This window comes from Onychostruthus taczanowskii, unplaced genomic scaffold, assembly GCF_017590055.1.
Source record: "Onychostruthus taczanowskii isolate IOZ18803 unplaced genomic scaffold, ASM1759005v1 scaffold11, whole genome shotgun sequence".
NCBI lineage: Eukaryota > Metazoa > Chordata > Aves > Passeriformes > Passeridae > Onychostruthus > Onychostruthus taczanowskii.
In genome coordinates, this window is record NW_024497629.1 from 3,784,695 (window position 1) to 3,810,340 (window position 25,646).

The 25,646-nt window shown below is 46.0% G+C and overlaps 1 protein-coding gene across 1 annotated transcript; it reads left to right on the top strand.

Annotated features, from left to right (window-relative positions):
- Nucleotides 1-218: 218 nt before the first annotated feature.
- Nucleotides 219-25,259, top strand: SDC1 (syndecan 1). Its single transcript, XM_041420024.1, has 6 exons — nt 219-366; nt 2,809-2,888; nt 20,440-20,521; nt 21,560-22,053; nt 22,251-22,380; nt 22,898-25,259. Exons 1-6 carry the CDS (start codon nt 219-221, stop codon nt 23,062-23,064), a joined length of 1,101 nt encoding a protein of 366 aa, XP_041275958.1. The 3' UTR covers nt 23,065-25,259.
- Nucleotides 25,260-25,646: the final 387 nt, after the last annotated feature.

The window sequence follows — 25,646 nt, forward strand, 5'->3', positions numbered from 1 at the left end:
GGACTCTGCTTTCTGCCGCTGAAACAAAGGTCCCGGTGCTTCCCGGCTGGGCGCACGGCCTTGCCGGTGCCGATGCTCCCCGGAGCGTGGTGACCCCGCGGCAGCGAGGCCTGTCCCGGCTGCCGTGTCCCGGGAGCTGCTCCCGGGGCAGCCCGGAGCCGCGGGGCGCGCTGGTCCCGCAGCGGCAGCAGCCGCCAGGTGTCATCCGCGGACAGGGGATGGCTCTGCTCCTGCTCCTGCTCCTGCCCCGCCTGCGAGAGCCTTGCCGCGGAAACCCGGCTCCGCAGCCCCGTGAAGTGCTGTGCTCGCCGCTTCAGGTCTGTGCTGGCAGCCTGGGCGGCGTCGAGCCCCGTGTGCGGTCGGAGGGTGCGGGGCAGGAGATCTTGTGGCCGCCCCTCGAGGGGCACAAAGCCTCAGTCCTGTCCCTTTCTTCTGAGATGAGGGACACGCTTCTTTGCTTCCCATGTGGTCCCCCACCAGACCTGAGTGTGCACCGGTTGTGGAGTCTTCCCTTTTGGATGAGTTAGGAAGAAAGTGGAGCATGAGAGAGTTTGAGCAGGCAGGGCCATCAAAGTAAAACTGGTGGGTTTTTTTCTTTCTGAAGTGATTGATTTAAAACTTGCTTAGGGGTAAACTGCAGCACCAGTTGGATAAGGAGTGGCAGAACAAAGTGCACAGTGGGATCTGAGCTGCTCGAAATACCTCTGGTTTTCTGTACCATTCTGTCTGTGAACTTTGCCTGTAGTTCTGAACGTGGACCGTCCTGTCCCACATGGCAGTGAGTCGTTATGAGATGGCTAAAAATTACAAACATGTGAGTGTAGGCAGCACTGTTCCATGGAAGGAAGGCTCTGCTCTCAACTTCTGAGTAAGCTTCTGCTTAATGAAGTGGGGAAACTGCAGTTAATTTGCAGCCTCTGAACTCTATTTGGATAAAATTCCCCTGTGATAAATATTCCTTACTAGAAATGAGAAGGACATGAAGTAGATACTTGTTTGGAGTTCTCCTGTGCCCATGAGATGCTCAGGCGTGGCTGGCACTGCAGATCGAGGGGTTTCAAGGGTGAGCACACGGAGGAGCAGAAGTCCTGGGGCTCTCCAGGGTGACTCAGCACTGAGGCTGTTTTCCTTCTGGTAATCACATGGCTTTTTTCCCCATGTCAGAATGTCAGTGACAGGGACTAATCTGCCTTTCCCACCCATCTGGAATAAGTATGATTTTGCATTGAGTGTCTGAAAACCTCTTGTGTTGAAACAGAGTGACCTGGCACAGTACTTTGAATCTGCCACACTGCAGTGCTGTGGGAATTGCCATGGCTGTGTTGGGTTCTTGGTGGTCTGATTGTTGGGATAGATGCCATGCTGCTGCTGCCACATGGCTTGGCCCTTGGCTCTTGCTATGTAACTTAGCTCATCTATGCATATTGTCATTGGAATAATAAACAGGAGAAAGAAGCTGGCCAAACAATAGTTGTTTTCTTACTGAGTACTCTTACCTGCAGGAGTGATTGGGGAGGTTCCTGGTCTCCTTCAAGGTGACACTTTATTGCTTAAAACACTCTTTATGACAGTAATTACCCTCTGTTATTATGATGCAGGCATGGACTTCCTTGAACTGAGAAGGCTGATACATCTTACCATTTTAACAGTGTAACCTTGTTATTCTCTAAAATAGAAACTTATACACAGTACAACACTGCCCAGAAGCCAACTGATCCTGCTGCAGGAGGGCAGTGGGCAGTCCAGCCCCTGTGGTGGGAGGAGGATTGTTTCTGATTGTTTTGTCTGGTGTGGGTGCATGCTGGTGATTGACAGAAGCTTACCAGAGCAGGACAAACCTTTTTCCAAGGGTGGTGTCATTCCTGTCTGAATGTAAACTGGTTAGAAGAAATTGGGCAGTCCAGCTTGCTTGGTAAACATGCAGGCAGTGGATAAGGAGGAAGCACTTCTTTTCTATGGTATGCACAGAGCAGTGTCTCAGTATTCATCTAGCACTGTAAGCAGAGCTTCTCCATCTGAACACTGACTTCTGGTGGGCACCTCCCGGTGAAACCGTGACTGCTGCATCTGGTCAGCTCTGAGTAGAGCAGTGGCAAATGAGCTGGAGTTTGTGTGGTGTAAGGGGGCTCTGGTGTAGTTTTGTAGTCTTTGTTCCAGGTTTCTCTCAGTTTCAAGTGGTGAGAAGAGCTAACATTTTAATGGCAGCACTCTGAATTTTCTGGAAACAAACAATCCTCTCTAACAACCTGAGACAAGTTACAGCAAGTGCAAGAAATCTGTAAGCCTTCTAAAATTACGTTAGTGCACAAACCTGAAATGTAGGCTGCTGTTTTAGCAGCAAAATTGGTCCATTTTAAGTATGTGTTTTGCATTGCCTGTACTCAGATGTCTCCAGGTGGCCTGTACACCAGCACTCTGTCCTAACCTTGTTTGAAGTGATTCCTGTGTCCAGGAACCACACTAATACCCCTGAGAGGGACATTCCACACTTGTTTCTGGCATCTGAGGAGCTGGGATTTTAGGCCCTCCTTATAGGGAGGAGGGAGCTTCTTGGGAGAGAGAAGATAGGGCCTTTTCCTGAGTAGGTGCTGCCAATTATAAAATTGCAGTGCTTCAGCATTGCAGCGTTAGTGTTTTCATCCTAATAGCTTTGAGATAATGAAGAGTAGAAGACGTCTAATACAACACTCCTTGACAGCTGAAGATTGATGGGCTTGCTATGTTCAAATGGCACTAGTCCCTCAGGACAGCGTTCAGCTGATGCTGAAGCACCTAAATGTAGGTGTCTGTGTTTGCTGGGTGCTTAAGCCCTCATTAAGTCAAGGCGATGTAATCAGTGGAGCCAAAGAGAGCGATTATCTGACCAGCCCCTGCACGTCTGCTCCAAGGTGAGTTGCTTTGTCAAGGCTTTATTGGCTAGATCTCAAGTTGCCTATAAGAGGAGCACAACACCTTTACTCTGGTGCCTTTATCTGAGAGCGATTTAGCTCAAAGTGATGGACTTTTTATCTGTGGAAATTTATGGTAACTCTCTCCATAAACAAACAGCCTGGGCAGTTGTTCCTGCCAAGAGATCTAGCAAAGCAGTGGGGAACATCAGCTGCTGGCTAGAACAGCAGCTTTCTTCTGTTCTAGTGTAACTGTAGTCTTCCTCTGCTAAAGAATGTGGAAGAAATTAGGGATTATAGCTGGGTCCCATCTCAGCATTCTGGAGTGAGCAGAATATATATGAGCAGAAACATAAGTGGTTGTATTTGGGTGGGATGGTTGTGAGCTGTTGAGTAAGCATCAGAGCATTTTAATATTTAAAGACACTGTTTATTTGTGGATTAGATGTGAGCAGCTTTTGTTACTCTGTAGACTTTGATATAGGCAGTGAACTTACAGTGGGGAAGTTGTTTTGACCAAGAGTGCAAGGACTTCTGATGTTTCTTATAGGCTCAATTCTGAGTTGAGAAGATACTCTTAAATGCAGAAAGCATGTGGTGCCTCCTTTGGAGAGCTGAGTGTCAGCTTTGTTAACAGGTCTCTTAAGGACTGATGAGTGTGCTTCACCTGAGCTGCTGCTCTGCTGGCTGCTGGTGTACCGCAGCGATGAGCCTTATCTGGCCTGCCTAGAAACCTGGGACAGTGCACTTTCTACTGTGGGGATGCTAATGGAAAAGTTACTGCTCTGTGAAGCCTCACCTCAAGGTGAGATAACATTTGGACCTCCTACAAGCAACTCTTGTGGGGCAACATCTGCTAATGTGGTGGTTTCCCAAGCTCTCTGTTTCTCAAGCAGTGCTTGGCTGCAGTCGGCGTTCTGGGTCTTGTGGAACCGGCACGGGTCCAATGGAGTCTGTTAGCTTGGGCTCCTTGCCATGCTCGACTGTAATGTTTGTATCTTGCTGCTGAGACCAGTCTCACCAGTGAGGCTTGCTTTGCTGGATGGGAACCAGTGTATTAGTGGGATTTGGATGGAGCTGGCAATAGAACTTCCCGTTGAGTCACTGGAGCTGCAGTAACAACTGAGTCATGGAGGTGTTGTAAGTCATGGCTTTCCCTGCTAGGCTTCTAGTTAGAAACTCCTTGGGGTAATTTCAGTTGAAGAACTCTTGCTGCTTCACCTCTGTGTCTTGCTGCTCTGCTCTCTGGCAGAACTATCTTCTCCCATAGCCCATGTTTTTTCAACATGGTTCTCTTTAATGTCCACTCATTTTGTGTCTTGGTGTTCAGGCTTTTCTAATAACTGAAAGGTCTTCTGGATTGCTTTTGCAGAACGACTCCTGACTAAATCAAGGGTGCTGATACAACATAGGAAACTGCCTGCCAACCAGCTTAAAATACTCATGGGTATCCTACCTTGCATGGGGGTTCTGTGCTGTCATACTCCACTATGTAGCTTTTCTATACTGCCTGTGCAGTAATGCCAATGTCTTGATTTCCAGTCATAGAAGCAAAGGCTGACAGTCTTGATTTTTTTGGCTGTGGGCAGTCCCAGGCACACACTCCTGTCAGGCAACCTTCTGCAGAGTACAGCCAATTCACACAATGACTCTTCAGAGTGCACTGGCTCCATCACCTGAGCACACACAAACCATAGCTGGAGACTGGGGCTTGCTCTTTGTCTGCCTCTGCCATGTGATGAGGAGCTTGTTGCCTCTTTTAAATGTAAGGAAACTTGAACTCTGTTCCACTTGGAAGGGGAGTGTGCTGAATGCTTTCTGGGCGGCACTGCAGACCATGATTGTCCTGTGCTGTACACAGGAAAGCTCTTGCTAATTAGTTCCTAATGCTGGTGGCTGTACACATCCTGGTCAGAGGCAGGCAGCAGCTCCGGTCCAGCCCCTTGCTTATATAGGGATTACTGGAGGAGCAGGCTGTAGATTGAAGCCAGAGGTGGGCAGGGGTGAGTGGAGCCAGTCTGCTTTCTAGAGAGCAAGTGGTGATTAATGTAACGAGTTCCAGATGAGAGCTCTTGTGAAGCTCCATGTCGTAGCAGTGGTGCTGCTGTGGCTGTGCTGGTAGGAAGCCTTTATATATTCTCTGGGGATCAGAGCTGGCAGCTACAGTGCTGTAGGAAGAGACTACCTGGCTCTTTCCTGTCCCAGAATAGGATCCCATGCTGTCTTTTCCTATGCTTTGAGACCAGAAGAGTGGAGAAATACAAATATGGGTATGTATATATTTATAGAGAGAGACACATGCTACTTGTTGTCCAGCTGACAGCAGAGTTTGGAGGCTGTGTGCCTGGGCCCTAGCATGGTGATCTGGGAGATTTGATACCTATGCTCTGCACAACCACAGCAGCTCAGAGCAGCCTGTTGATCTACCAAAACATCAGTCTCTGGTAAAAACATCTGCAAGGAGAGAACCTGTTATCCCATCAACCAGCTAATAGGGATCTTCTTTAGGGACAGAGTCCAGGCTTTCTTCAGTCAGGGAGCTGATGGGTAAAAGCCCAAAGCAGAAGAACCACAAAGCTTGCTTGAATTTGTATCTAATACAGATGCTAATATATGTGATATTTTTCACTCACTTGCTGTGCTCTGTTGCTTATGAAACTATGACAGAGACTCTCACACCAGCAGATTTGATGGACAAATGAGATTTGTCCACCTCACTGGCTCTAGCAGCATGTAAGTGGCACCTACATGCAGTGGAGAGTGGTGGTGAAGCTTGCATCGAAACTTGCCCAACAGCCTGCAGCTAGACAACTTTGACTTCTAAATCTCTTTCTGTCCTAACGGAGGAATCATCTAGATCGTGACTATTTTCCCATCAGTGAACAAAGCACGGAACAAAAGAGGCTGACTCTGGCATGTCTGGGCAGTGGCAAGGAGGGCTGTGCTATCGTGTTCTCACATCGACTGACTCATGGCCTGCAGAAGAAAGCTGCTGGCTTAATCCTGCAGCAGCACCGGCTCCCTCTGAAGTGTGTTTAACCTGCAAAAAGTTCCCCAGTCTGCATCTGTAGTTGCACTGAGCTGTGAAGCACTGGTGAGCTTCTTTCTACACAAGCTGGAAGATGTGATTATGAATAATTAAAAGTTATTACTCTGGTAGCTCAAGAGTGTTAAATGCTCAGTGTGCCCTCCCCCCTCACACCCAGCATGCAGCCAGAAGGGGTTAAAAAGATTCACCAAATGTTGCTACACTGGTGCTTGTAAGTAAACATGGTGGGTTGACCCTGGCAGGGCACCAGGTGCCCACTGAAGCTGCTCTGTCATTGCCCTTCTCAGCTGGGCAGGGAGAGAAAATACAACAAAAGACTTGTGGGTCGAGATAAGGACAGGGAGAGAACCCTCACCAGTGACCATCACAGGGACAATGGACTCAACTTGGGGAAGGAATTTAATTTATTACCAATCAACTCAGAGTAGGAAAACGAGAGGTAAACCCAAATCTTATAAACACCTTGTCTCCATTTTGCCCCTTCTTTTTTGGTTTAACTTTAATCCAGATTATCCAGCTTTCCCCCCAGGAGTTTAGGGGGATGGGGGCTGTGGTTGGTTCATCATACGTTGTCTCTGCTGCTCGTTCTTCTCAGGGGGAGGACTTCTCACAGTGTCCTGCTCCAGTGTGAGGTCCCTTGCAAAGGGTTTGTCTCCACAAACTTCTCAAGTGCAAGTCCTTCACATGGGCTGCAGGTTTAAATCACTGCTCCAGAATGGATCTCCTCCCATGGGGTGCAGTCCCTCAGGAACAGGATGCTCCAGCTTGGGTCCCCCACAGGGTGACAGGTCCTGCCAGCAAACTTGGTCTGCTGTGGGCTTCTCTCTCAAAGGGTGCTACAGGTCCTGCCAGGACCTTCTTCCAGCACAGGCTTCCTATGGGGTCACAGCCTCTTTTGGGTGTCCCCCTGCTCTGTTGTGGGATCCTCTATGGGCTGCAGGTGAATCTCTGGTCCACTGTGGACCTTCATGGGCTTCAGGGGCACAGCTCCACCAGGGGCTGCTGAGGAATCTGCTCTGGGGCCTGGAGCTCCTCCTATCCTTCCTTCTTCACTGACCTTGGGGTCTGCAGGGTTGCTACTCTCACCTAGTCTCACACATCTTTTCTCTGGCTGCAATTACTCCTGTGCAATAACTTTTTCCCCTTCTTGATTGTGTTCTCAGAGGCACTGCTGCTGCCACTGACGGTGTCAGCCTTGGCCAGCAGTGGGTCTGTCCTGGCTGGCTGGCACTGGCTCTGTCAGGCACAGGGGAAGCTCTGTTTTGTTAGAGAAGCCACTCCTGTAGTTCCCCTGCTAGCAAAATCCTAACATGCAAACCCAGTACAGTAAAGCATGTTAGACACAAGGTGTCTTGTGACCAACTTAAATGCTAGAGAAACAACTGTGTAGGAAATCTTAATTGTCTGGCCTATTCTGTAATGCACCCCCTTCATCAGACTGCCTGCTGAGAACCTTCCTGTGTCTATTTGGGGGAATACTGGTTGGCAAGGCTCAAAACTATGCCATAAATCATTCTAATAATATGATGGTATTGGTGCTGTTCTAGTGCCTGGGGATGCTCTCTGATATTATTTAATTTACTAGTATGATGTAGCCAGTGGGTCTCTGGCTGCAGGCCCAGAATATTATGAAGCTGAGAAAACTGCAGTATCCAGTAAAAGAAAGTGAAAGTTCACAATAGAGGATCACAACTCTTCTCTTGGAAACCGAACCTGTTTTGGATAATTCAGAGAGATGAGCAAGTACAATTGTGTGAGAAATCCTGTGTAATCCATCAGCTGAGTATTGTGAGGTGAATACTACACACCTGGGACAGCATTCAGTGTTGTTGTGATGGTGCTGGTACATGCCAGTGGTTCAGCCTGTGCTTTTAGACCTGGCCCATAAAGTGGTCCTTCAGCATTTCATGCTCTGCTTTATTCAGAGGGAAAATGTGCTGGCTAGAGTTGGTAGTCACTGAGTAGACACCAACATTTATTCATATATTCATATATATGAAATATCTTCAACTTAGTGATGTTTGAAGAGTGTCTTACAAGTTTGATCTGTTATGGCTATACTGATGGTACCTCTTGACAGAAACTGGTCTGAACTAGGGGACATGCTGTGCTAGGAGTAACTTGGTAGTAAAGCATTCACCTTGCCTTGCAGTTTTAGCACTGTTTTATTGACTTGTTATGGTGCCTGTCAATCTGTCAGCAGTGGCATTAGTGGTCTAATGGAACAGAAGTGGCTCTTGTCTCTTCACAGTATAGGTGTGTTAAACTATGTGTAAAACTTTGGATGTCCAAATCCCAGCTTGAAATCTTACAGTTGCCCATGTGAGGCAGGAGAGCATCCAGAGTGCACAAACATGGTAGCATCTCCCACTAAACTCTAACCTCCCCACCTGATTTGGTGGCTGCTCTGAAAGAAGGCCATGGGGAAGACAGGTGAACAAGCTGTATACCCAAAAATGGCAGCAGGAGGTGAGGCTTGGATAACAGCTGAGATCAAAAGGAAGCTCTGATTTATCTCACCTTTGTAACAGTCCCTTGTTCAGGGCTCTGCTGTACAGATGTGGTATGAAACAGTGTGACTGGGTCAGAGTCGGTTTAATCCAGTAGGTTTTGGTCAAGAAATGCTTAATTAATGTCCATTAATTAAATGAGTAGAACAGTAGGTGACTGGAGCACCATTGCAGCAGCAGGGTTTTTAAAGACTGTTTCTGGTGGGAGGATTTCATTTGGTGCTTCATCACTGCAATGATACTTCAACACCCTCATGACTCAGCATGGAAGTACACCAGTCAGCTCTCATAATCTCACTGAGGTGTTGCATAATTTAACTGTGAATGGGGCAACTGCTGTCAGAACTTTGTAGTACATGCAGGATTAGCAGTGCTTTTGTAAAACTGAGCACAGAGACCATTAGTGTCCTGGGAGGGAGCGCTGTGAGCTTGGTCTGTGCCATTTCACGTGGGTAGATCCCTGGCTGTGTGCTCCAGTGCTTGTGAGCATGTGTGTTTCTCAAAGGGAATCCATGCAGTCTGAACTGTGTTTTCTCTTAGAATAACTCATTGGAATGTGGTCCAGCCTGTGCCCAAAGATCATCTGAGCTACTGCTGCTTATTCCAAGGAGAAACATGTGTATGATGCTTTTCTTCAGGAGCTGCTGGGACTGTTGTGGAAGGAGGGGTAATGGTGAAAGTGCCTCTTTGAGAAGACTCTTGGGATAGGGGAACAGGGTATTCCTGATCTGAGATGTGCCTCCTGCTTCTGGTGGAGATGTTTCAGTCCTTTAGTGAATGGCTTAGTCATGGCAGTGTAACTGCATCTGTTACAGGGATGACTTCTGCATTATAAACAACCTTGGCTTAGTCAACACTGAGATCCTGTGGATAAGAAAAATATGATAGCATGCCTCATAATGTAGGGAGAAACTTGATTTCACCAGATCTAAGCTGGCAAGGGTGAGCCATAGAAACAAACATAAAAAGAACACCAAGGATAGTAGAATATACTGAGTTGGAGCTCCACGAGGATAATTGAATCCGCTGTGTGCTAGTGTAAGACCTGCCAAGATGAAGGAACTGCCTCGCACTGGGTCAAACCCAAAATGTAAAGTTGCCTGCATGGTCTGTGTGAGTCCAGCCACTGGCTGTCGATTGAGACTCATGAGTTCATTCCTAACAGACTGGTGCTGGCTGCTGTGAGCCCTGCTGTGCAAGAACAGAGTCACAACTGCTTGGAGCTTAGCTGTGACCAGATCAGAAAGGTGCTGTGGAATGCCAGCTCTTGGCTAATTTTGCTGCCCAAGTTTTGCTTCTGTATCTCTCTTGCAAATATCAAGGTCTCCTGTACCAGACTGACAAGCAACAGCACCAACTGATCAGGTTTTGGGATGTCCTTGGTCCTGCCATCTGGTGTGCACATGTGAGAGAGATTGCATTGGTGCCTGTTCAAGCCAGGCAGCTCCTTCTGGGTGCTTCCAGTCCCCTGATCCATCAGCTCTTCAGAGGGGGTTGTGGTTGAAAGGTTGTGTGATGCTGCAGCTGAGTGTTACATTTATAGCGAAATGCAGCATTCCAAGGGAACACATGTCTGGTATGCATGGATGAAAAATACACATTGTTAGCTGTCCTGGTTTAGGTCCTGTCACCCCAGGACATTAGCAAAAACTAATTTCACAAGCCTTGAAGACTTCATTGTGCATCCCTCTGAAGAAAATGCGGAATTTTCACAAATGCAATCAAGGAGGCTTTGTCTTGTGTTGTTGAGGCTTGGGATGTTGTCATGATGTGAAGGAGCTGATTTAAGTTTTGTAGGTTAGACTGTGAGCAGATCAGCTGGGAAGATAAAGCAGTTTGTTAGCAACAGGCCTTGCAGCTGGCAGGTGTTGGTGTCACTGAGGTGTAAGCAAACAGAAGGCAACTTTTGTTGTCCTGTCCATATCCGGTTGCTGTAGAATACATCCTCTTATAAAACATTGTCTGGGCAGTTCCGCTGTAACTCTGGATAACTAACTGGAATACCTGGTCAGCTGTTTTGTTGTTGTAAGGCCAAGTATTTGTAAGTTTGAGTAGTCTCACGTAAGTTTACTAATGGCGTTAGCTGAGACCTTTGGTACTCCAGGGTTGCAAGTTTATCTTTCTGCTGAGGTTTAAACAACATCCTAGCTGCTAGAAGCCACAAGTCCTGCCCTAAGTGCAAGCTTTTTAGTTTGGTACACTAGGGATTTTTATCTGAAACTTGGATTTCACTAATTTAATATAGCACTGCAAGCAGTTTGCTCAAATTAGAAACATGTATGCATCAGTAGTAGACTGAAAATGTTTCTGTGATCCTTCAAGAAATCTTAGAGCTTGGTCTCCTGGCTCCTTGGCATATCTCACATTACGTAATCACTGGTCTTCAGGGTGGTGAAGATGGAAACTCTTGAAATAAGAAGCTCAGTCTTTTCCTATCCTTGTGTCTGGACACTGAAGGCTGTTGCATTTTCTCTTGTCTGACAATTGTTCCTGGCTGTACATTGGCTTCCTTCCTCAGGCGAAGCAGAACAGTCTCTTTCCCCCTCAGAATACTGTGTAGAGTAGTGATGAGGTGGTTTTTGACTTCTGGGATCACATCTGCTCAGGTCAGAGCACTTGTGCAGCTGTAGCACTGCTTGTGGCAGTTTGCTGATCACATAAAAGCAGCCATGGAGCTCATTTCAACTGGGTAGTAGTTCCACCAACCAAACTGCACAGCATTTGTCTCCAGGAAACAGTCTTCCCTAGGCCAGAGGCACACATGTTCTGGTGCTGCTGAGAGGCATCAGTGATGCACAGGCTGCCACCACCCTAATTTGAGGACTTGAGATGCCACACACCACATCTTGCTTTCCTATAGCCACACCTCTGATTTCTGAGCTGGGACTTCCTGAGCTGATTGCCCGAAGATGACAACAGCAAGCTGTGCTCCCATGGGCCCAAAGTCCCTGAGCTGCTTGTGCCATGTCCCGACACTGGTGCTGCAGGCTTGTGCTCTGTCCTGCAGCCACGGGCTGGGCAGGAGGCCCGGGCCTCCCCTGCGGGGCCTGGGCGGGAGGAGCGTGAGGGGCCTGGGGCCGCCTCCTCCCGTGCGGGGCCTGGGCCTCTCGGTGTCCTGGCACGTGGCCGACAGCCTCTCGCTGAGCATTTTGAGCTCACAGGGCTACTGGGACAAGCCAGTCCCAAATGAAACAAATGGGGGCACTCACCACCTGCAGCTCTTGCCTCAAGCCCAGCCTTGGACTCCATTTTGCAGCCTCAGGGCTGTAATGCCAATGGTTGCTTCGCTGGGAGCTGTGTGGTTTCTTAGGTGTGTGGGGAAAGGAGACTGGCTTCCCCAGCCCAGGCGTGCTGCTAAGGAGCAGCCAGGCAGTCTGAAGCCCACTGCTGCACTTGTCAGAAACTCTGGTTCTGTGGCAAGTTTAACTGCAATGACAGTCCTCAGTGCTGATTGCTGAACAGGGTGAGTGGTGTCAAGAGATGGGGCAAGGAAAGGAATTTGCCTCCACCACAGGTCAGCTGGTTGGGAATAATTGGCAAAGAACGCTGAAGACATAAACTCGGTGTGTTTATATGTGCTGGAAGCAGCACTGCAAAGTCCAGTCTCTTACTTAAAGTGGCCGTGGCTGCTGATGCCTTGTGGGAGCTGAGTTGCTCTTTCTCGCCTGAACTCCAGCAGGGGCTGCATGTGTGCAGGAAGAAGAGGCAGCAGGTATTTATATCCTGTCACTTCAAATTTCTTCTGCTGGTAAGAGGGTTGCATTTATCTGTGCTGTAGTTACCAGTATGTGTGGGTTTGGGCTGCTGGAGTCCTCTGCTGGATAGGTTTCCATTTCATAAAGATTTTCTGCTTGCTAGCCTGCCCCCCTCTTCAGCCTTACTGTGTCAGGTTTCAAGGATGGGTGGCCCACCTCTGCTGAAACCAAGCAATTCCTGGTCTGTTCTTTTCTAAACAAGCAGATGAAGTGGCTGTTGCTGTAAGAATGAATCTTCCCTGCTGGTTTTGCTACACTAGGAAGTAAGAAGTGCTGGTGGCTTTCAGTCAGAGGGTTTTAAGACAAGGTAGGTTTGCCTAGTCTTGACTTAGGCAGCTCAGTGCTCATTTCTCAAGCCAGTTTAAGTAGATTGAAATTAATTTCCCAGGATGGATGGGCCTCAGTGAGCTGCACCTACTTTGCACAACCCTTTGAGCTTATACACTGGCTGTGGCTTTTTTGTGCTAGCTCAAGAAACAAATGCCTGAACTATCAAGTATGTTAAAGAGCTGCAGGGAAGGATCTTTAAAGAAAAGTGGTTTATAACATAAAACTGAACTGGCTGCTTCTCATGAGATTATCTGCAGGGAAATGAGCTTTCTCATTAGACTGCATCTTCAAAGCATGGGCTGCCTTAAACGTGGGAGACAAAAGGGACCCCACTTTTGGCCATATTGTGACAGCCTGTCACTGATACAGAATTAAGCTGTGTGCCTGTTGTGTGCCACGTCTGTGGATGTGTTGGGCTGTGATGAGATTCAGTCTTTGGCCTGAGCTGCATTGCTTGACTGGAAGGAGCAGGTTGGTGTGAGTGAAAGCAGTGTGTAGTAACTTACTTGCTTGATACATTGTCCAGGTGAAAAAGCAGAAGCACAGGCTGTAACTCACTTCTGTATTGCTGAGGGACTGAGCTGGCTGAGAGGGACTTGAGAGGCAGCTGAGCTCTTCTGCATCAGAGCTGGCACAGTGCTCTGTCACTGCCGGCACAGAGGGCTCCCGTGCACAGCTGCTGTGCTGTCCCTGCTGCCATGAGCACAGCCGTGAGCTTCCCCTGCTGAGGAATCCATGGCCCTCTGGGACTCCAGCTACTCCAGCTTTGCTCAGCCCTCTCTGATGAAGGATGTTCAATGTACTCTTTGTCCAGGAATAAATGGCAATTGCACTGGGCCTCCTGTAAAGTTCAGGTGACCCAGAATGAAAGTAGAACTGCTCTGGTTTGAACAAGATGTGTGTCTAGCCTTTCCTACTGTTATTCCTGCTTCCAGGAGGACTGGGAGGACTCAGAAGCACTGCTGTCAGACCTTGGAACAATTGTCCATGAGCAAACACTGCAGAAGAGAACTCTCCCTGCAGCCCCTGTCCTTGCTCATTTTTGTATGAACCTGTGTGGCCCTCTGAGTCAGCCTCTGATTTGCGTGTTGCCTGCAGTCTGGTGATGTGCATTTCCATAATGCATGGCGGGCTGGGGGATGAGTGTCAGCATCCCAGAATGCAGGCTGTGAGTCTCTGTGAATGCTTAAGCAGCCCTGGCTGCCACGCTCTGCCCTGTGCCAACACAAACACTTGTGCATTCATGCACTGAGTAGGATTGGGAAACTGGTCCTGCTGGAAAATTCTTTGCATGATATTTTATCCTCTTCTTACTTTTTTTCTTTTTGTTTAGTTTTGTTGGGTTTTGGTTTTTTATTGGTTTTTTTGGGGGGGGGGGTTTTGTTGGTTTTGTTTTTTTCCTTTGCTTTCTTTTTCCTTTTGTTTAGTTTAACAAGACGAGTTCCCTGATCTGGTTCACCATGAGAGTGCACAAACAGACATGCAGGGGATGGTCCAGGAAGCATGAAGTGACATGCTCTTGTGGGAGGTGGGAGGTAAAAGGGCCCTGCTGTACAGTGTGAAACTTAACCTGATGGCGACAGGCTGCTTCATTTTTGCTCTTGGCATGTTGATTACGGTGTTTCTGCCCTACTTAATTAAAAAAGCTGCCCTGTCACTCTGAGGAGAAGATGTAAAGTTGATTGGGCAATAGTGTGGAGCCTCTAGGAGCATTGGGACACTGGCTGCTGTGCCTGTGGAGTAGCTGGATGCTCTTCCTTGGCCACTGCATCTTGTGCAAAGGATCAGGGTATGCTCCTACAGCTTGAAGAAAAGGAGGATCACAGCCTAATGAACTGTGGGCAGTCTACAGTCTGCTTTTTTCTGCCAATATTGAAATAGATCCTAAGAGTTCTCATCCTGTTTTGAGCACCTACTGGAAGGTGTTTCTCTGCCTTTGAGAGCAGAATGTCAAGAGGAAACTACTGTGTAATGATCAGGGAGTTCAAACACAGCCAGGACTTCTCTCTCTCAGACAGTTCCTCTCTCATGTCACCAGGCAAAAATAGAAGAGGAGGCCAGTAAGAATGAAATTAACCAAGATTTTCCATATTGCTGTACACTAATAATGGTCTGATAGACAAGCAGCCAGATTAACTGGCTTAATTACCTCTTTCTGCTAAAATGGTGCTTGCCTTGCTGAGCAAGAGCCCCCTTTGCTTTCCACTTGCTTGTCTTTGGAAGGAGCACCCTCTGAGCCACTCTCCAGCCTTGCAGGTGACACAGATTGATGGATGGAAGAGTGAGGATGCTGAAGCTTGTTGATGCACATCAAAAGGTTGCTGAGGGCTCAGGGGAGCACCACCATCTGAAACAGGGAGGGCACTAGGAAGTATGAAGTGCTGGTGACTTAGTTTGTAGAATCATAGAAGGGTTTGGGTTGGAAGGGACCATAAAGTTCAAACACTCCTGTTGTCACAGCAGTCCAGGATTGGAACACTAGCCAGGGATAAAATACTGCTTTGATCTAGGCTGTCCAGCCTTTGAACTGTGTGTGGGGTGGTTGTTAGCTGTCTTTGGCCTGTGCTGTTAGTCTGCATCTTTGGCTCCTCTAGGAAGAGAAATACTTCATTAATCTATGTGATCACCAAGGGTTTGTTTTGAGTAGCAGGAGAAACAACTGCAAGAGAATTTAGGTGAGGTGGTGCCACACTGCTGCTGAGTTCTGATGTAAAAGGCTTGCATGCAAGCTGCACTCTTGACTTGCTGTATAAAAGCATCAGCTGTCTTTCTGCTATTCCAGAATTTATGGCTGACTGTTAAAGAGAAGGTCTGCACGGCCAACTTAATTCCAGAGTCTGTGTCCGTAAAAGAAGGGGGATAGGTGAGGATACTGCTCATGGTTTTTATATGGTTGGGTTTGGGTTTTGTTTGGTTTCTTTTTTTTTTTGGTTTTTTTTTGTTTTTTTTTTTTGTTTGGTTTTTTTTTTTTTTTGTTGTTGGGTTGTTTTCTTTTTAATTTTTTTTCTACGTTAACCATTGAAGCTGTCTCCCGACCATGAACATCTGGGATGGGAGTTAATTTTGCATGGGCTGTTAACTGCAGAATAAAACTTTAGCTTAACAAAGCTAAAGTTTCCTTTAGCAGGTGGTTTTGTCTTCCCCCCACACTAATACCAACGTTACATTGAGGTTAGAAGCTCTTTGGGCTGCTCTGCCTCAGATAGCATTTCTGCTCTTCAGTTTATAGGAAAAGGTGAAAGACAAACCTTTCTGTTTCAGTTTATTTAAGAATTAATTGTTCAAATCCTTTTGAAAGTATTCTTCTAGATGCTCTATTGTAGCCAAATTACAGGGCAAATGCCTGTCTTGCTCTTGTATATCTCTTAAACAAGAGCAAACTATAGGTTTTCCTTCCCATGCAGTTGCAATACTCTCACAGGATGGCTAGGGAGCTGTTTGAGGTGGGAGAGCTCATTACAGTTCATTCTTTTTCAGCTGAGCAAGAAGGATTTATTAGGGGAAATAAATGTGCAAATTTAACAGCTTTATTCAGATAATGGAGGATTTCAAGTGTTTTTGACACTGCAGATCACTAACTGGATTAAGAAGAGTTGGATACAAATCATCCTTAATCTAGTTAAGGGCTTGTAGCAGCTTGTGGCAAAGCCAGTGGTTTTGCTTACCTCAAAGAGCAATTTGAGAAAAGCTCTTTCCTTTTGCATGTATCAAATTAAATAAATGTGGTTCCCAGTTGGGGCAGGGTTAGATCAACTAATCAATTACAAATCTCCCCCTCATCATGACAGAGTGCTTCAGATCTCTGCTGTAGCAGGAGGGAGCTCTGTAGCAGCTGATGGGATAAGCCCTGAAGGATCCATGCTTTGAGACTCTGACCAAGATGAAGACTGAAGAATAGTTAAAAATTATACTTTAAAAAAGTCTGGGCTATGTCAGCCTTCTGGATCTAATAATATTGCTAATGAGTTGTGAAAGCCAGGCCCATTGTTGATTAAATTGAAGATGCCACTAAGCAGCTTTCTGGTTGTCCCAGCAGAACTGAATAACTATTGTTCTGCAACAATGCAGTGCTCAGCAAGAGCAGAAGCTAACAGTCACCCCAGGGTTTCCCCTAAACAGGCTGCTTTGATCCTTGTGGAAGAGGGTCTTCCACTGGTTAAAAGCATATCAAAAATACAGTTAAAAATTTTACTCCTCACATGCAACTGAATTCAGTGACAGTGGATCAAAAGGACTGGACGAGTATTTCCAACCAGCTGTCTGAACTGCTAACAAAACCACACAAGCTTGTTAAATGGTAAAAAAGCAACTTGTTGTAGGTACTCGATCAGAATGTAAAGATTTTTTTACTAGAGTACATGAGATATCATCAGAGATCCTTCAAAGGATCCACTCTCTGAAAGGTAAAGTAAGCTTGTTTTAATCTGGAATTATTTTCAGGTCTTTTGTATGATAGCATAACCCAGTGTTCTGTGCCCCTAATCCTCTTGGCTAATCAAAACCTTTCCCACTGGTGTAAGTCTGCTTCAGTAAAAGGTCATTGAAAAACCTTGACCATGAGGTGTTTGTTTTTTGAACAGCACGGTCTGTCTTCCTGATGCAAACCCAAATTAGTTCAGTCCCTTCCAATGCTGTCCTGAGTCAGTGCTTTCTAACCTTGCTGTGTCTGAAATCCTTCAGCAGCAGATCATTATAGAAGCATGGCCTTTCTGCAGTGCTTGTGTTTTGTGGGGAGGTTACCATCTTTTATGCCCATTGAAGCTGTAATTTATGGAGCAAGAAATGTAGTCCTTATATAACCATACAGTTACATAAATTGGGCAAATGTTCCTTAATACTCATGTGTCATGAGATTGGATGGTGTCATGAAATTACAGCACTTTGTGGGCATTCTGACTGCTATCCACATGTGCATAATCCTGTACTGTCCCTTGAGTATTTGGGCCAAAGAAAGTCCCTCTCAGATCCCAAGCCTCCAGCTGCCTGGTTAAAGGGAGGTGCCACAATGCCCAGAGGAGCAGCTGGGACAAGATCCTTGGGACATGTAACTGCACTAAGTTCTCATATAAAACTGTGGAAAGCAGGCTTTACTGATCCTATTTCATATTTTCTATTATTCTCTTATGTGCAGCAGCCAACCTCAGGGGTTGGTAGGTCATGTTGGGTGGCTGGGTGCTGAGCAGCTGCTGGACAGCTCTGCCACGGAACACCTTGGGTGTCCCTTGGTTTAGACTGGGCTGTCCTGGGCTTCTCTCCTCTGAGGAGGACCTCACTATCCCTGCTCAGATACAAGAATCAAACTAGGAATCAAATGGGTGCATAACAAAGCTGTGGAGAGGCAGAGCTTGCAGCAGCCTGGGAAAGGCTCAGAGCTCAGGTGTGAGGAGAGGTTGTCCTGGGTTGGACCCTGGTTAAGGGTAGGGTGGCTGGACACACTTAGTAAGAAAAAAGGAAGCGTGGCACAACTGAACAAGCCTCATCTATTAACCCCTCAAGGGGAAGGGGTGCAGGCTCAATAGTCAAGATCAAGAGTCGCCATTTTATTTCTTAGCAGTCTGTGATCCTTTTAGGAGGATTGTTGAGGTCTGCAGATGATCAGTCTGTCTAGGTGTTGTTGGAGATCTGTATGAGCTACCCCTGAATATTCAGATTTGGGGGGAAGGTGGACTCAATCCTAGCTGAAGGTGTATGGTGATACCATAAACTGTATTGGCAGTGCCTTACTTCAATAAAAAACTGGAGAGTTTGTTTTCTAGCTGCTTCGAGGAAGTTTTCCCACTGGGAGGAGAATGCAAACCCCACCTTTAGCAGCACATTCCCCTTTTGCGCTCAGCCAGGCTGAGTGAAAGAACAAAGGGTTGTGCTTGCCACTGCTGGTGTGAGAAGTGAGAGAGAAAAATGGTCACCAACCCCCATGAACAAAAACGGTGCAATTTCTAAGGCCTCACTTATCTGAACATGCTGGGAAGGGCACACGAGGGAGCTGAGTTTGGGCAGCCTGGCAGTTCTTTCTTTGTTCTTTATGCACCAACAGTTCGTACTCTTTAATATTTGAAGCAAAGTGAGATCAGCCTGTGTGAGTCATCACCCTTCGACACAAGAAGGAAAACACATGGGAAGTACTTATCTGACCTACTTTCTGTGGAAGGGTGCAAAAGCCCAGTGCAAACAAGCAGGGACAAATCTAAAAGTCAGAATTACCTCATGACTTGCAGTTAAGCAAGAGATCGAAGGGCAATTCACTCTAGAAATATGCTTGCAGAGGCTTGAGGAATAGTGCTTTGGGGGGGAGGGGGGGTTATTTTCAGTAGGGAAGAAAAGAGCAAAAAAAAATTATGTCTATATGAGGGGTTTTTGTTCGTAGCTTTTTGTTATTTAAAAAAAAAAATCATAAACTGAAATAATTGCCTAGAAGGGGTAAGATCTTGGGGCTGAATAGGCTGGTGACAACTTGGTTACTTGTCTTCAGAGAGGTGGAATCTAATGGGTTAGTTAACCACCTTGGAAGCTGGTTCTGTGGAAATGTGGGGAATGGATAAGGTATTAAGGATGGAAGAGAAAACTGGGTAAACTTGGTATCTTAACAGTAAGGAGATAGGACCAATAAACACATCCATTCTAGGTAATAAAGGGATAACTGCAGAGCTGGATTTTTTTGACAGTACATACTGGTGCTGGCTAACTTCTTCCTGTGATGAGGATGAATGTTATATTCATTTTTAAGTGACACTATGTTAGTGCAAGCTAGAGAGATACAGTGGGCCTGGCTGCAAAGCTGGCAAGAATATCTGTCCTTTTTTTACATAATAAAATGAGACTTTGCACTCCTTGGGATCATAGGGATCCCACAGCTTGGATGATGCAACATCTAAACTTGCACATGGCAGTGCTGGAAAGGGGTGACAAAGGTGACTTGAGGATGGGATAGAAGTCAAATTTGTGAAAACAGGGAATGTAGTTGGATGTCAAAAAGATGAAATTTGGAAGTGACTTACAGTTTGAAATCTGAGAAGGGAAAATGACTGGTTAGGTAATGGTAGCCCTGCAGAAATAAACTTGAGGCTCGTCATGAGCTGAGAGTCAGGCATGTTGTAGTGATAAGAGCAGCAACTGTATACAGCACAGGCCAATGAGATGTATGAAGTAATCATTCTGTAATTAGTAAACACTAAGTGTTGTCATCTTTGGAGATCCTGAATAGCTTTGAGTGTTGTATGCTTTGACAAACAAGTATAGAACAGGGGTTTTGGCCTCTCGTTTCAGCAGCTGAATTTCAGTGCTGGTTAGTGCACTCCTTGGAGTGTAAATGGAGAAAGCTCAGGGCTTATTCTCCAACAGTGAAGGCTGGCTTCTGTCTCTGGACTTATTTTGAGTGCCCACACGTCGTAACAAGGGACTTGGATTCTCCTTCTAGCTAGCTAAGACCAAAGCTAGGTGCTTTGCTTTCAGATATGTGAACAGTATTTGAGTCATAAAGGGAAAGAAGACAAACTACTTTGCCTCCCCTTCCCTTCTGCTCCTTCGAATTAATGCAGTGATTTGCAGGTGTTGTGGTTGGTAGATAGGGAAGACACAGTGAGCACCTGAAACAGGCTGGTAAGGACTGGGCATTGCCTGCTCCCAGGATGCAACACTGAATGGATTCCTTGCTTTCTTCTTTCCCAAAGCAGCTGCAGCCTGGAAGCAGTGCAGAGAAAGGAGTCAGCAAGACTGACCTTTCCAACAACCAAACATACTAACCAGAGCTAGTCTTTTGGGGAGGGGAGCTGGAATGAGGGAAGAAGAAAAAATGCAATCTGAACAAAAAAAGTTTTTGTGACCTCTAGGAACCCTTAGAGGACTCTGTGCAAGCAACCTGATCACTTCAGTCTCATCACTGACACACCTTTTTGCTCTTCTCTTTAAAGCAAACTACAAATCTAAACCTTCCCCCTGAAGACCTTGATTCATCTGGTGATGAGGACGACACGTTCTCAGGTTCAGGTGCAGGTGAGTTATTAGCACTTGTGCTGGGGGTGCTTGATTGTTCTAGGATGTGGCAACTGAGATCTCAGTAAGCACCCAAGGGAAGGGGGTTAGAGTGAGGAATCCACACACACATCCACCCCACAATATGAGAGCTGGGAACAGAGAAAGGGCCTAATCTATTAATCTTGTATTCCTTGAAATACTAACAATTAGTAGAAAATGAGCTGTAGGAGACTTGAGAGGGAGCAGAAGCAGAGGTAGACTCCATGTGACTGCTAATGTGAGATGTGTGAAGAATGTTATGAAACTGGAGTGATTCTTCACTCATGGGGAAGAGAGATCATAAAAAGGCCCTTTATGAGCAGGTAGGAGACAAAGTTTGCACTTGATACATGTTGGTAGGCTGGGGTTTACACACCCTCAAACATTATCTGTCATCAGATGTGCATCTTCCCATGGGCCATAGGTTTTTGTAAGTGATAAGGGGGATTTAGGGTAGGGGGAAAAGTCCATAAAAATGGTTGTTAAACTGCATGAGAGAGACCCTTGGTGTTCAGTACTGAAGTTGAGGGGATGCTAGTGAGAAAAGAGCAAGCTATTGAAAGCTGAAGCATGCTATGCTTCTGCTTCCTTCCAGCCACAAGCTTGTATTTTAGATTATACTCTGCAGAAATTAAGACCCTGAAATCAGTTCCAAATGCAGTTGAGACTGAAGGTGTGACTGCTCTGAATCAAATAAAAATGTTTATGGAAGAAGACTCAGATATCCACCCTGAGGAATCAGTGTATTGAAAGCAGATTTTCCTTGTCAACCACACCACAAACAGGCACTTTTGCCTTGGGGAGAAGCAGATGACTAGCAGAGTATTGCTGAATACCACACTGGTCTGTGCCTTCCTTATTCCACTGAAAAGGATGAGGAATTACAAACTGAACTGCTGTTATTATGAAAATTTACTATAAAGGTTAAGCATCCTCCTTAGACAAGTGTCCTGAAGATATTATTAATAGGCCTCTAAACTGGCAAAGGATAATATTTTTTGTTTGTTTGTTTTGCAGGTCCCCTGACTGACCCATCTCACGCCTGGAGAATCTCAGGAGAATCAACTAATTCCTCAACAGTGGCATCACCAGTGGATTTCAGTGAACAGCCATTTCATGGGATTGAGAGCAGAACTGAAAAGGAAGTAATATCCCCTTCTGCAACCAGTAATCCAGTGACAGAGGAGCCAGTTGTAGCGGTGAAGGATGAAGTATCCATCCTGGGCTCACCTGATGGGAAACCAACAAGCCATGCAGTCACAACAACAGTGAGAAGTCCCACTGCTCACTTTCCTTCCGTGGTTCATGTGACTCCTTCAGAAGCCTCTGCTGTGGTCCATGAGCTTGAACCTAAAATCCCCAGCTCTGATGTGCCAGACACCAAGGACGTGCCCGAGCCCCACTCTACTGTCCATGGCGAGGGAGACGTCGCTGCCACCCCCGCGGCCACAGCTCCAAGGGATGTTGTTCCTACACATGAGGAGGTTTCTGAAGATGGCTCTGGAGACCCGGTGAGGACTAACAGTTCTGACACCCTTTGCAGGGAGATGTCTGTCGTACCATGTACTAAGTTGGTTTGGTGGAAATGGGTGTTAATTAGTCAAAACCAGTGATTGGTTTAATGGGTTATGTTGGTGGAGGGTTTTAGATGAGAAGAGAGTCTCCAGAAACAGATATGATGAATAACCTGCCTTGTATGTCCCAACAGGGAGACTTCATCTTGACTAAAGACGAGGAATTCCTCCCAACCCAGAACTCAGAAGTACTGGCTGACTCTGAGAGGAATGCCAAAGCAGCAGGAGCCTCAGGAATTATGGACAGAAAAGAAGTTCTTGGAGGTACTGGATATTATGGATTTCTAGCTGGTAAAAGCAGATTCCTGGAGTCTCCTGGCAGCAGAAGCTGCAGTTGTGCAGTCTGAGCAAGGATGCCAACCTTTTCTGTTAGACCTCTGAAATGAGGGTGATGATTCTGTGTTGTCAAAACCCTAGCAGGGGCAAATATTAGTATGCTAATAGCAGCTAGCAATGGCTGCTTTATCTGCAACTTTGTTTAAACCTCTTCCTTCGCTCTTCTGAAAAGTTACAGTAAAATTTCTCTGTTGCTGCCTCAGTCAAATTACCATGGTTCAACACCATAGCCTTGTGTGCTTTGCAGCATGGCCCAGTGGGAGATCCATGTCCCTAGGACTGGCTGCTTATTTGAGCAGGTGCTTGGTTTGGGAGGGGACAGAAGGATAAATTCATTTAAGTCATTAAGCCAGGGACAGGTAAGGAACAATCTGGAACTTAAAATCATAGTAGCACTATCTGGTATGGCATCTAGAGTAATCTGTGTCTTTTTCTCCCCTTCCAGGTGTAATTGCTGGAGGACTTGTAGGCTTGGTGTTTGCAGTGTTTCTAGTTGCATTTATGCTGTACAGAATGAAGAAAAAAGATGAAGGCAGCTATTCACTGGATGAACCAAAACAGTCTAATGGAGGATACCAAAAACCACACAAACAAGAGGAATTCTATGCATAAACACTGATCTTCAGGACACTTCTTATTCCATCTTTCTTGGACTCTTCTCTCCCTGCACGTGGACCTCCTAGTGTGCTTTGCATTAAACTTAAGCCATATGATCATTGGGTTATTTGCCCTTACCACTTTGCCATTGGAAATTTTATAACTACAAAGTAGATCTGGATTCATTGAACATTCCCTGCTTTCTTGCACAACTTGGTGGTTTTTTTTGGTTATTTTGTTTGTGTTTTGTTTTTTTTTTTTTTTTTTAAACAGAATTGGAACTGCAAGTTCCTAAACTAACTTTGGTTTATCTAAAGACTGCTGGGACAGGCGGTGGGGAGAAGATGAGGGAGCACTGTATGTATAAAACTCTTGATATTTAGGGAAAGGGCTAGCAAGAATAACCAATTACCAGTGCTCAAATTCTGTATAGCAGGCATCCTTCCTATTTAACTCCTAGACGTGTTTTGAGTGTAACAAGTGGCTGTGCTGGGCAGACATTTGGTACACTGCTATCCTCTAGCTCTTTCTGACAGCTGTATTTGGAGCACTTAATGCCTATGAAACATCAAGCTGAACTTGATCTCTGCCAAAAGGAGGTGTGAGGGGCAGGGTAAACAAATGACTGTCACGTGGTTTAAAATAACTTACATTTTGGAAGCATTATCCCATACTCAGAACCAACTCTTGAGCAGCTGGTACATACACTAGCAAAAAACAAACCCCAAGAACCCCAAAACTAAGCAGAGTTAATTTTACCAATAGTGTTGGGCTGTCCCACTACCCTCTCTCTCTCTCTCTCTCTCTCTCTCTGTCTCTCAAGGCTTAGGTAAGAAGTAGATTTTTCCAAGCAGTCTCATCTCAGGCATTCCCTTTCCTAGGTGCTGAGTCGAGGTTGGCTGTCCTGCTGTAGATGATCTTACCCCGGGCAGTACCAGGTGACCGGGGCAGTGCCGGAGCACCTCCGGTCACCGCGGTTGTCTCGGAACGCGCTCTGCCCTCTGTGCCACAGGGTGCCGTGGCACACAGGGCTGGGAGGTGGGAAGCAGCACGTCGTGACTGCAGCGAAGGAGTAGAGAAGCATCTGAAATGAGCCTGGGGAGGGCTGAGTGTAGGTGGCCTTAAACAGATACAACAGTTGGTGTGCTTGACTCTCGCTACTCCGGAGCGGCTCCTTGGAAGCTGTTCCTGCACTTTGGAGAGAAGCCACTCCAGGGATGTCAGTCTAGTAAGGGCAGAAAAGCACCTCCTGAGCACAGTCTGGATGCCTGAAGCTGTGTGTGGTCAGTGTGCTGTCAGATGTCAGGCACTGGAGCCTCACTGAGGGTCTGGAGTTCTCCAGAGCATCTCAAACCATGTGAACACAAGTGTGGTGTTCTGTACAAGCCTTACTTCTGCTCTGCCTCTGGGTAGCTTCTTGCCACTTCAGTTCCTTATCACTCAGTGCAGAAGGTATGGGGTGGGTGGAGGAGTGTTTACAACTGATGTAAATATTTGTACTGTTGAGCCAGAGGGAATGATCCGAGTATATTGGACAATATTGCAACAGTTGGTACAAATGTTGCATGTTAACAGACAAACTTAAAAACCTGTGTAATTTAAATGAAGTATAAAACACTCCTGAGCTGCCGTGCAGCTAAAATTGGTGCCTTTGCTGCAAACACAAGAAAAAAACCCCAAAATGTCTTGATTCCAAACTCTTCTTTATGCACGTGGAGAACTTGTGCATATGTGTAGCTGGCTGTTTTTTTAAGTAAAGCTGCAACAACCATTATGTTTTTTTGTTAGGGTTGTTCTGTTTTCAGTTGTTTGTTATTTTGTTTTGGGTTTGTTTTTTTGGTTTCTTTTTTTTTTTTTTACTGAATGAATTTTTATAGGTTAATGCAATGACCAGATGGTGTTAATTTCAGCTGTAATTCTTTGCTTTGTATAGGAATGTAGAAATGTTTGATAGGTCTATTATGAAAAGGTTCTTGTAAAGCACAGGAAGATAAAATAGTAAAATTCAGTTGTACCTCACAACCTTGTTAGGGGGAAAGGAAAAAAACTGTATATTTTGGTAGTCTTAACTGACAGTTTGTGAAACAAACATGACATTCTGTGTTATTTAAGTGGTACAAATGAAATATGAGTTCTGACAGAAGATGCAGCAATGGGTTATCTGTATGCCGTGTAAAGGTATACTGCAATAAATGGCATTTTGGCAAGAATGTGTCTGACACAGTCTGTCTGTGAACATTGTTGTGTATAATACTTCAAAAAGTAGATGTTGTTTTAAAGACTGCATAGGTCTTTAAGGAATTTGGGTTACAGAACTGTGAATTTTGGGGCTAGAAACACAGAAATTCAGTTCAGCATTTGAAGGGTCAGTGTGGCCTGCCTTCTCTCCCACCCTGCCCTGAGTGTCCTGGTTGCAGTGAGCTGCTCTTGCTGGAGGTACTGGTGTGAGATGCAAATGGGCTCTACAGTCTTGAAAGAAATGGCTTTGTTAGAGCCTGCAACATTTCATGCTGGTTCTGATTTTGGGACCTCTCCTTGTGCAGAATGTCACCGTCCCCAAAATGGTGATGAAAGCTGCAAATCTTCCACAGGGCTTC

What these genes read in the sequence shown, in the direction of transcription:
- SDC1 (XM_041420024.1), top strand. Translation starts at nt 219, where the DNA reads ATGGCTCTGCTCCTGCTCCTGCTCCTGCCCCGCCTGCGAGAGCCTTGC. An exon ending in GCCCCGTGTGCGGTCGGAGG is followed by an intron (nt 367 to 2,808) that starts GTGCGGGGCAGG and finishes TGGGTGCTTAAG; the next exon opens with CCCTCATTAAGTCAAGGCGA. An exon ending in CAGAAAAGAAGTTCTTGGAG is followed by an intron (nt 22,381 to 22,897) that starts GTACTGGATATT and finishes CTCCCCTTCCAG; the next exon opens with GTGTAATTGCTGGAGGACTT.